The 12022-nt window shown below is 35.9% G+C and overlaps 1 protein-coding gene across 1 annotated transcript; it reads left to right on the top strand.

The window, feature by feature from the left end:
• The first annotated feature begins 329 nt into the window (after positions 1–329).
• On the top strand, positions 330–11577 carry LOC108378723 (protein goliath-like). The gene is made up of 6 exons (XM_017635026.1): positions 330–560; positions 2222–2339; positions 3543–3694; positions 3792–3888; positions 10289–10669; positions 10733–11577. The coding sequence occupies exons 2-6, from the start codon at positions 2262–2264 to the stop codon at positions 11204–11206; spliced, it is 1182 nt and encodes a 393-aa protein (XP_017490515.1). The 5' UTR covers positions 330–560; positions 2222–2261; the 3' UTR covers positions 11207–11577.
• Positions 11578–12022: the final 445 nt, after the last annotated feature.

Here is a 12022-nt window from a genome sequence, read left to right as displayed (position 1 = left end):
AAGTTTTGGTCAAAGGCAACTTCTATTATCTGCTAACTGCAACTTCTGTACTTCAGCCCGACTCTATCTCATATGGAAGCGTGAAGGGTTGAGCGAATTACTGTCGTTCTAGTAAATATAGATTCCTGTCGTTGCATGATTTTAGGGTTTGATGAGATAGCATTTGGTGTTAACCAACGACCAACGAAAGAGATTTGTCAAATGCTTTTAAGATCAGCATAGGTTTTTTTACTGCTGTATATTTTGTGCGGCGATAGACCATGCTCCGTTGTCTACTCTTTGATCATAGCTTGATTGAGGTCTTAAGGTGGCATGAGAGTGAGAGAGAGAGTGAAATAAAGAATGGTCAAGTGTATGTAATTTTTGTTGAAAATCCAAATCGAACTCATACTACTAGTCTCATTTTCTATCTGAAACATTTGCATTTTTTCATACCTATACCTATATACATATATGTATTTGCATTTTCCTTATGCTATTTTTAGATACTACAAGAAAATCGTACAGGGTAGCCGCCTACATTTTGGATGAAATTCGGATATGTTGTAGATCATAAAAAAGTAAGTTCGTAGTGTTGTTCACGTTTGTTGAGTTTTTGCAAAAGTTCACAAAATAAAATACATACTTACATACATAAATAAAAAAAAAATAAAAATATTTAAAAAATAAAAAAGTAAACAAAACAATGTATTAGTTATGTAGTAGTGTGATGCGATAAACAGTTCTACAACATATCCGAGTTCATGCATTGTTTGAAATGAAAAATATACCTACATATATCTTATATATGTACGTACATATATAAAAAATAAACTTGTACATACATATCTACTATACAATAAATAAATAACCAAAAAATGTATACTTAACTTCTGAAAAAAGGCCACACAACAAATAAAAACGAATAATGCTAAAATTATGAAAATATCTTTTACAATAGAGTTAACTCGCATACTTGCCATTTTTTTTTTACAAAAAATGTCCAGTTAACTTCCGAATGTGAGTTGAATCTCCACCCTGTACTAAGACGCTTAAATTTCAGTTCAAATTAAAACCAAAAACAAAATTTTACCTTTTAGGATTTTTAACTAAATACTGGTTTCCTTTTCTTTGAGTACAATTTTCACCTGGTTTTTTTCGACAAGATCTTAATGCCAAAGTTTTTGCAGGTGAAAATTAAATACATACAATTTTTTACACAATTAAATTTCCTAAAATTTATAGCAGTAATTTAAAAATATCTTCCTAGAGTATTATGATTAATAAAATATTACACCCTAATCGCCTATTTTCACCAAACGCTTAATTGCAGTCAAGTGTTCTCTTAAGCTCTGGAAATTTTAAGCATCTCCAGTGTGAGGATTAAACGAAAATATTGAAAATGTTTTAATGCAAAAAGGAGAAGTATGTATTTACTTCGCTCGAATTCTGGTAAAAGTACTTTTCCATTCGATATTTCAATTTCTCAGATTTTGCACTGTTTTGACAAAATATAATGACAAATTCTGACCTCAAAATATGGCTTAGTGGAAAACAATCAGAAAACGATTTTTTCTCGGTGGAAATAGGCTATAAAAATTGTGTGTAAATCTACTTACATACATACATACCTGTGGCACTTTGTTAAAGCAACTTATCTCGAGATAAGACTTTTTCCTCTTAAAGCAATATTTCATTTGTTTCGCAAACATTATTTCAACGACTAATTAGCCATAGGTGTAAATAAGTAAATAAAATAACGCGCTTTTTACTATAAATTTAATAAAAAATATAAAGTTTTTCAAGCGAAGCTTATTATTTTTTATTTCAAAGTCAAACTTTCTAAAGTCACTTAAGTTGTTTTAATAAAATGCCACAGTTATGTATTTCATAATATTTCTTCAATTTACTTTTAAACACACTTTTAAGCTTTGAATGTATGTAATTTTTGTTTATTTTTATTATTTCTTTTAATATGTAAAAATCCTCGTTGTGGCTTTATATGGCATTAAAGTGCTCTACTCTTAAACTTATTGTATTCGTATGTTGATAAAATTATTCTATTTATTGATATTCTGTAAATATGTTGCCTTTATTTATTGTTTATTTACTCTCAATTTTCTCTAAATATTATGTAATTTCAAAATTTTATTAAGCATTGATTTCTTCAAACCACATTTAAGTGCACAAAATATTTTAATTAATTTTTTTTCTTCAATATTTCATTACATATACTTCGTAGAACTTCGGTGCTGTTCGTGTCCATCTCCTTCATTGTGCTGATGGTGATCTCACTTGTTTGGCTGCTATTCTACTATATTCAACGCTTTAGATACCTACAAACGAAGGACCAGCAATCGGTAAGTTCAGAGAAATTTGAAAAAAAAAAATAATAAAATATCTTTGATTTTTAACACAAATATGTAAAGCGAATTTAATGAAAACAAGCGTTAACTCAAAACCATCATTATCACCATTATCTTCACCGTTATCGTAATATATTTTTATTTAGAATAGAACACTGCGACTTTAAGATCTAATTATTATGCCAACACATGGATTTATAGCGTCTCTATTAAGACAGTCTTGAGAAATTTTAGTATTAAAATTAAATCTCTAGTTCCCAGTGTGGAAACCACCATTGATTCCTCCACTGCAGTGATTATCGACAATACGCTTATCGGTGCTCGGATGCTTCCACAATAATGTTTCTCAAATACATTCTTAGCACTACTGGGTGAGCTGGCGGGTTTAGTAGTTTTTGGCTGAACCTACAAAAAATGCTGACAGTGGTCGTATTCCGCTCTGATGGTTAATGTAAATTCTGGTACTGACTAAGAATGGGCTTCGTTCAACCTAAAAACACCTTTTAACTTATGCCAGTCCTTTACCATTATCAGTACCATTGTCACCACAATTACCTTTACCTGTACCATTGTTATTACCATTACAGTTTCCATTTTCATTACTATTATCACTACTCATATCAATACCATTACCGTTATCTTAACCATTTTCATTAGCATCACCGCAACCATTACCATTATTATTACCTTTGCCGTAACCAATATCATTACCATTACTATCGTCAGTACCATTACTATTGTCATTACCATTACCGTCACCATATCCATTACAGTTATAATGGCCACTACTATTGTCATTACCATTACGATGCAAATTTCCATTTGCATTACCAGCGCTAAGACCATACCCATTACCATTATCATTACCATAAACAATATAATCACCATTACTACTACCATTACCATTAATACTACCATTACCATTACAATTACCATTACCATTACCACTACCATTACCATCAACACTACCATTACCTCTATAATTACCACTACAATTACCATTACCATACAAATTTCCATTGGCATTACCAATACTATGGCCATACCCATTACCATTATAATTACCATTAACGATATCATTGCCATTACCACTATCATTACCATTTAAACTACCACTATTATTACCAACTACCACTTCCACAACCACTGCCTCCACAAACTTTTAAATTTCACTTTATTTTTCACTTCTCTTTTCAGCGTCAATTGTGCTCGGTTACCAAGAAAGCCATCATGAAAATACCTACAAAAACAGGCAAGAGCAGCGATGAAAAGGATTTGGACAGCGATTGTTGCGCCATATGCATTGAGGCATACAAACCATCCGACTGCATACGAGTATTGCCCTGCAAGTAAGTGAAAATGGACACTCAAGTCCTTGCCTACTATACGAGTACATAATACAAAATTTTCAATTTCTACAATTTCTCTCCCCCAACCTTCACTTAGACATGAATTTCACAAAAACTGCATCGATCCATGGCTAATTGAGCACCGCACCTGCCCGATGTGCAAGTTGGACGTGCTGAAATTTTACGGTTTTGTGGTGGGTGATCAAATTCAAACGACGCCTAGTCCACAACACATGCCGCCCAATATCGCCAATTTGGGCGGCGGTGAAAACGATGTGGAAGTCATTGTAGTTGCGCTAGCACCGCCATTTTCGGCGGCACAGCAATCATCGCAAACACGCCAACAACATTATCATCAAACACAAGCCACACATGCTTCAAGTGCAGCAAATAGTGCAGTTGGGCAGCAGCAGCAGCAACAAATGCAAACACAGCTGCCAGCGGCAACGACGACGACGGCGGCGGTGGTGGCGCTGGCGCATGCGCAGCACCAACAGACGCAGCAGCAAGCACATACGCACGCTTACACGCATCATTGCATCAATTGCGCTAGTAGTAGTGGTAGTAGTCATAGTCATTGTAATTGTAGCAGTCAAACGCAGGGTGATACAAATTGTTGCAATCAACAACAGCAGCAGCAGCAGCAACAGTGCAATAGTTGTAACAGTTGTCAGCATAGCTGTGGCCATGCGCACAGCGGCAACACCAACAACGTCGCGTCTGTCGCCACAACGAACATTGTGCGTCGCAATTCAGCGCCTTTGGTGTTGCAAGTGTCCACCGCTAGCCATCAGGTGACGGACGTTTAATTGCACGACGAAGAGCAACCGCCACTACATTCAACGCCAAATAGCAGCGCAGCAGCCAAGTGAACTCGACTTTTTGTTTTGTTTGCGAAATGGCGATTTATAATTTGAGCTTTTCGTTATTTGCGTGGGGCTGCGCTGCAATGCAACTCATCAAAATATGCACCTACACACATACATATGTATAGATACATTATTGTACGTATGCTACGTTGTACACATCACTACACTGTAAATAATTTTTGCTGTTAATGTGCAACATTTATATATTTTTATTCGTTTTAAGAATTTTTGTAATATTTAGATTTCTTCCGTTGTTGTCTTAAGTATGCTAAGCGCTTAACGTTAAATGCCAAGTACTAATTGCTAAAAGGTAGGTTTTTAAGAACGTAACTATGTACATTAATATCTAAGTGTATAAGCGAGTAAAAGATTTTGAGACTTCTTAAGGCTTAACGATAACGATTACGTCTAACGATTAACGATTGCAGTATGTGTAGTTGTATACATAGGTTATGCAAATTGACATATGAGCAGACATTTGCAGGTTCGTTGCTAAGATTTATATGATAAGTGCAGATCGGTTCGTAGATATAGATAGCAGTGATGTGGCATAGCAAGGGAAAGAAAGAGAGGGACAGTTACAAAAAGAGTGCCACAAGAACCACCAACGTAACATGAAAATTGTGTCGAATTTTACTTCTGGTTGTCCCCTTAGTTTTTTGTTTGTCAATATCGACGGAGCAGGAGAAAGGCTTTCCTGTTTTTAAATGTAATGGTTACTTTGTCCAAGCTCAGTTATTTTTTACCTAAAGTTGTGTTTGCAATCTTTTTAAAAAGCAACTAATTGACAATTAAAGACCCCTCTGAAGGCTCATGGTAAAAAATTCCATGCCGGAATACCGGACGTTTCATATATCCACTCAAATACAGAAACGACGCCCATGAATACCGAGGAAGAACTGAGTACAGAAGGAGCTGTTTGCAGTCGAGATGAACAGCTGACGTAATTTCTCATTGGAGACATTTGAAAAGAAGAAGTTTTTCTGTTAGAAATGTCGCGGCCACTAGCTTCCGGTGAGATACTTACAAAGCTCTAATAGCAAAAAGCTTTCATTGTCCTCTCTCCATGGAACCACCGCACTTTCAAAACTATTCCGTGTACTCAAACTAGACAGAATGGGATTCCAGAAAACGACCAATGCCGTAGGTGTAGCGACGACGAGGAAGTCGGGAACACATTCGCTGTCATTACACAGCCTTAGCAACGATATATTTAATCAATACTTTTCTTGTTAACTGTCAGACTTTAGTTTGACGAAAGTTTGCGATTTACAATGATTCATGGATCCTTCCAATTGGTTCTATTTTTTTGGTATGTGGTCAGAATTAACTACAAGCTTACATCTAGAATGTAGGGCAGCCACTACAAACTAATCTTACCTCACTCAAGTGGCCGAGATGGCTTATTGTCAGATCCTTTGATATAAATAAAATTTCTGTGCATGTGTACAGGGTAAAAGCTCTCTCTGATCGTGAGTGATATACATATATGTACTCAATGTACAGTAGTGATGGGCACTTACTTGCCCGCGGGCAAAGCTTTTTTAAGCTTTCTATACATTTTCTATAGGCGCGTGCAGAGTAAAAGCTCTCTGCGTATCGCTGATGTACAGTGATGTTCAAAACAGCGACCGAACACGGAACTCTTTAAAGCTTTCTAATGGTTTTATATGGGCGCGTGAAGAGTAAAAGCTGTATATGAGCAACACTGAGATCAAGTGATGAGATCATAAAGATTTTACTAAAGAGAAGAGGAGGACATAAAGTACTCAGTCGAATACTAGGAAACTCAAACAGTTTTCAAATTATTCAAGTAAGTTAATTAGAGTTGACCACCTCCCAGGAATACATGTTTTTTTAAGTTTTCCGGGGAGAGCTTTTTAAAGCTTTCTGGAGATTTTGTATTAGTGTGGACTAGGTAAGAGCTCACTTTGATCGTCTCTGATATAGACAAAAAAAGAGCATATTTACTACGCATCGCTTTCGTTTTGACTACCGGAATTATTTTGCGATGAAGCCTCATTTGTTGAAAAAAAAAATATTTAAAACAGATAGTGGTATTGAGAGTCCACAAAAATATTTCCTGTTTCCAATGAGACCGACAGAGGGTGAATGCTTTCACTGACATAGATGAGCTAGGATCAAAACATATCCCACGGCAGAAGCTTTTTAAAGCAATTTGTCGTCTCAGATATGGCCAAAAAAGCTGCTTACTAGCTTTTGCATCGCTTTGGTCTTGACTACAGGATTTATTTTGCGACTAAGCCGCATTTGTAGGAAGAAAAGTAGCAGCTAGTGGTATTAAGAGTCTACACAAATTTTTTCTGTTCCCAATGACACCGTTTCCCATTAAATTGGTTAACAAATTTTTCCGCCTAATATGTAAAGTTACTTGAATACTTAAGCTCTCATCGCTAGTAAAGCAAGCGTTACGATCAGCAAAAACAGCTTTCCAAAATTACCTATGAGCCTATACTTTCAATCATAGCGATATAAAAAATTATATTCTAAACACCAACAAAAAAAAAAACTCTGCAAATGTCTTCCTCAGACAGTATCTTAAAAAGCACACACATATATACATCCGTACACCAGTATGTATGGATATTAAAGTAATATATATATTTAGCTATTTAATTGTTTATAGAAACCAAAAAAAAACAGTTAAATAAATATTTGTAGTTAGTAGCGAAGCAATTGAGTGTGCCGTTAAACACTACAAAATAATACGCTACGGTCGTAATGACTATTGACTAGTCACTTAATAATTAATTAAACAGAAAATAAATAAATTAAAAAATTTAAAGTATTTAAGGTAAATTAGAACAGCAGATATGTGTTACTTAAATTGCAGTTAATATTAGTAAATAAGCCAGTGAAATAACGCAATTGAGCAAAATAATAAAATAAAATGCAGATTGGAAATTTTTCTTCAAATGTACTAGCTACTTACATACATATAAAACAGCGTACGATAGATATGCAGATACTTATTAAAAAAATACAGAAAGATACATATACCAGCATATAATTTACGAAAAATCGTCCAAAACTTTAAATATTTTAAGGTGTTATACATATTTTATTTGTGTGTTTTTTATTATTTACGCGCGTTTATAAGAAATTTAATTCAAGGCATAAAATTATTAGGAATAAAACGAGAAATAAAAGGCAACAAGTCAAAACTTTATTTATTGGTTGTTTACTGATTTGCCTGCCGGGAAAATTTTTTTATGGTAAAAAGCAAAAAATATGTATTGGTAATTTGAGTGCTTTTATTATTTTGTGAAAAATATCGCATTATTTTTTTTTTGCTTATAATATTTTGAGTAAAAAATAACAGACAAAACTTGATTGGACATTTTTGAGCGGGAAAAAAATTTGCTTTTTCTTTTTTTGGACATTCATAAAAATGAGATGAAAGCATACCTTCGTGAGAGGATTCTCTAATAATTTAGCAAGTTCGGGAAGTTGCGATAGCGGTCCGAAAACTGACGCAAACTGGTTACTAAATTTCCCTACTGGAGCATCCCGAAATGTTCCGAACAAATACTAAAATGGTCCCATAGAATTGCGAGGAATCCCAAAAGGCCCCGAAAACTAAAATATACAGGCAGGCCCCGAAAATTCCCGAAAGTTTCCGAAAAATACTAAAAAATAAAATAAAAGCTAAACACTTATGCCGTAAAATCCACAAATTCAGATGGGTTCTCAAAAATATTAACACACGAAGAGTCCTGAAAAGTCTCGGAAAACCTTCCATAAACGAAGAGTCCTAAAATGCGACTCTTACGATGAAATATAATCCGCCAAAAATAGTTACTTTTCTATAAAGATAATCTTTACGAAAAATCGCCAAAAATTTAAAACTCGCAAGTATCCAAAAAATATTAAAACACAAAAATACTCGAAAAAAAGTCGAGCAAGCCCAGAAATTATATAAAATAGTTTTGAAATACTAAATCCTTCAATCCCACCTGGCAAAAATAGGTGAACTATTTATGAATCCCCAAAAAAATTTTAAATCATGTATCCCGCGAAGTCCTCAAATCCCAAGCTAGCCCGAAAAATTTCTGAAAAACCCGAAAATATTAAAACACGAACAGTCCCGCAAGGTCCCGAAAATACTAAAAACAAATACCCAGCAGCCCGGATAAAACCCCTAGAATATCCCGAAAAGTCTCGAGGTCTTAAATCTTTCAAAAAGACAGGTCTTGAAAAATATTACATCAAAGAGAGTCTCGAAATATTCCGTAAAGTCACATAAGGACCATACACGGACAATCCCAAAAAGACTCCCAAAAAATCAGCAACTATACCCAGAATATCTCGAAAGGTATATTAATTTAATTTTTTAGAGACTTTTGCCTTGGTGACATGAAGTTTTTTCCCGAGAAGACCCCTAATAAAATTTTTCTAGAATATATCAATCCTCTAACGAACTTCCAAATTTGCTTTTTGAGGGGTTTTCTTAAAGTAAGGGTGAATGCGACCCTTTGAGGCGGGAGCTAATGGGTTAAAATATTTCTCATGAAATTTTACTATATATACATGTCTTAACCTTAAACTTCGCTTAGATATTTTTTTTTAAAGCTACTTAGGCCCGGACATAAACACTTTAGGAGGCTATAAAATAAAAATATGAGCTGACTTTTGCCAGCCCATCGAGTGTTTTATTACTGGATGTATATTTTTTCAGAAAATATTAGCAAAGTCCGTACTGGCTTGAATTGCCATAAAATGGTCACACAGTGTTATAAATAATTGTGGTTTCTTTTATAACTTTTTTAATGTGTCAATCAGCCCTAATAGCATAATAAGCAACACCCCGAACCGAATTTCGCCTGATCACTAAGCTGACTCATAAAAGTGAGTCACTAAGTCAACTCTCGAAACTTCTATGTGTTAACCAGTCCTTATAAATTAAAATATTACCACAGATTTTATGCTTAAGCTGTGCTTGAATTTTACACAAATTTGCTGAAAAAGATAGTTGAACCATCAGTAAACGCAAAAATATATCAGCTTTCTCAAGCACTGCTTATTTATGTACATTAGTGTGCATCACTTTCAATGCAAAAAAAAAAAATCCGTTAATGTTTTTTCATCAGAATTATAAAATCTATTATATTTTGAGACTTTCGCCACATGTAATATTTCGAAAAAAATCAAGATTTTCGTGAGCTAAATCGATTTGAAAACATCTCCAAAATTTATTTTTTTTATAAATAAAATTAGTTTTTTAAGATTGTGTTTTTTCTTCAAAAAAAGTAAATTCAGATGTTAGAAAGTTTCAGCTTAAAAATATTTAAAAAAATTTTGTCAACAGAATCAAAATAATGAAATTTTTGAACGCATTTTAAAAAATCACTTGAATATCAATATTTTTTCAAAATGTTTTGGAGAAGGTCTTAGGATACAATAGACTATTTAATCCGGTGGGAAAATTGCAACTTTTTTGGCGAGCCACCCTAATGTACATGGCTAAAAAGCTAGAAAAGTTCATTATCTCACTACTGAAGATTATTACATACATATGTATGTAAACAAAACCCCGTAAATAAGCGCTTAGCCCTTCCGTCTGCGCTTGGAACATTTTACTAACATGCGCTTATACTACATACATTTTTTAGCTTGAATATTCATCGCAAGTCAATTGCAACATTGTAAATATAAGTAACTCGATGCCAAACCCACTTAAGCATTATTCTCTTCCCCCCTCCAGTTCCTTGGTAGTGAAGAGAGTATTCTAGAATATGAACCTGATCGTCCAGCCGCAGCCGAAGCGGTCGCCACTAACACAGCTGCCACTGGAAATCTCAACAGCACCAACAGTCCCGCTGGTGTGCAACGCGCCGGCGCGCTTGGCGATCTGATGCGTAGTCGTGATTTTGTCATCGATTTCCCGCGTATTTTTGTGCTCGATGCTGGTGGCGTGACAGGCACGCACGAATCCCTATTCCCTTCGCGCTTGCCAGAGCGTTCGCAATCCTCAATTTCGCTGGCGCATGCCAAGGATTGGATGTCCGCCATGACTAACAAATTGGATGAGCAGCATGGGTTGCGTCGATTGCGGCGTGGCGTTGCGCGCGATGGCATGGATGAGGTATGTTCGGGTGTATACTTTTTCTTGAAATGTTAACTAAACTTTTGTATTTCTCTGCTTCAGAACTTGCTAACCGTATGCGCGGAGGCAGTGAAGAAGCGTCGCTCACGCTCGGCGGATGGTCGCTATTCGAGTAGTCATCAAGCGCGTCAGCAGGCCATGCAGCTGCAGAATGCCCAGGAGGGCCGCGATTGTGATGAGGATGTGCCGCGCGCGGGCGCAACCATATGCGGGAATACGCTGCGTCCCAATTCCAATATTCTGGATTTAACTGACGCTGTTTATGCGCAATCGCATCTGCGTCAACAACAGGATAACAACTTAGCGCTTCCCGGACGCCATGATACCGTACTGCTGCATACGCGTCGCCGTTCGATAAGACGTAGCAGTGAAGCGGATATACAGTTGCATGAGTTGCCTTATCGTTCACCGGTGACCAGTCAAGGCGATAGTGTGGCGGTTAGTCGTGAATCGTTGCCGCCGCACGATGTGGCCATAACTATTCAAGTCAACGGTGAAGGCATCGAATTGGAATAGAGCTATAGACTGGTTTTGCGCGCTTTAGAGTAATTAAGGATAATAGATATTCATCTAACAAATGTCAGCTAATTTCTGCTGCTAAAGTGTATGAAAAATGTGTTAATTTATGTAAATGCCGTTACTGTTTACATATGTATACATATACAAAACATACATTTAGAAATAATTGTGAAGATATGCGTGCCATGGATGCTTTGAATATCCACAAAAGTCGTAAACAGCAACTGTAGATTTTAAATAAAATATTGAACTTCGAGAGGAATTTTGATAGCTGATCAACTTCAGAGAACGTTCTCTACAGTTTTGTGTTGTTGCAGTGGCTACTTAACCCTGCTTATTATAGAGTTCAGCTAAAGGTGGGCCCAGCAAACAGGTTGTGTCGACGGGTTCGGACCAGAGAGGGAACGGTGTTAGTTGAGTTTTATTGAGTGGGCATATGAAGAGATCACTGGTGTCATGTTGGGAACTTTCACATGTCAGACAGATAAAATTGAAGCCCACTACCGTATCCAAACAGCAATTGAGACAGTTCCCTTTTCATTTTCGTTGCTGCGACTTCTACGCAATTTATTATAGGCACTGCCCAGCTTTCTGGGGTGAATGACAATCGGTTAGTGGCCAGTAAAGGGCCATTTCCAGACGACTTTCCTCGCTTTGCTTAACAGTTTGAACTTTAGCAACAAAACGTGAAGCATAGAAGGTATGCTACTGATCGCCAAAGCGCGCAAAATTTGATAGCTACTCATGGTTTTGCTTTCCTCGCATTCTATTTAGCAAGACTTATCTAAAATCCTGTATTGAACTTATCTAGCA

This window comes from Rhagoletis zephyria, unplaced genomic scaffold (genome assembly GCF_001687245.7).
Source record: "Rhagoletis zephyria isolate East Lansing unplaced genomic scaffold, Rhagoletis_zephyria_1.1 Rzeph_scaffold_14761, whole genome shotgun sequence".
Lineage (NCBI taxonomy): Eukaryota > Metazoa > Arthropoda > Insecta > Diptera > Tephritidae > Rhagoletis > Rhagoletis zephyria.
The sequence above is the reverse complement of the archived record's forward strand: the minus strand, read 5'-3'. Positions and strand labels throughout refer to the sequence as shown.

Excerpts from the sequence above, each read along its gene's own strand:
- LOC108378723 (XM_017635026.1), top strand. The coding sequence starts at position 2,262 with ATGGTGATCTCACTTGTTTGGCTGCTATTCTACTATATTCAACGCTTT. Across the intron at positions 2,340-3,542 it reads AAACGAAGGACCAGCAATCG|CGTCAATTGTGCTCGGTTAC; the intron begins GTAAGTTCAGAG and ends TTCTCTTTTCAG. Across the intron at positions 3,695-3,791 it reads ATACGAGTATTGCCCTGCAA|ACATGAATTTCACAAAAACT; the intron begins GTAAGTGAAAAT and ends ACCTTCACTTAG.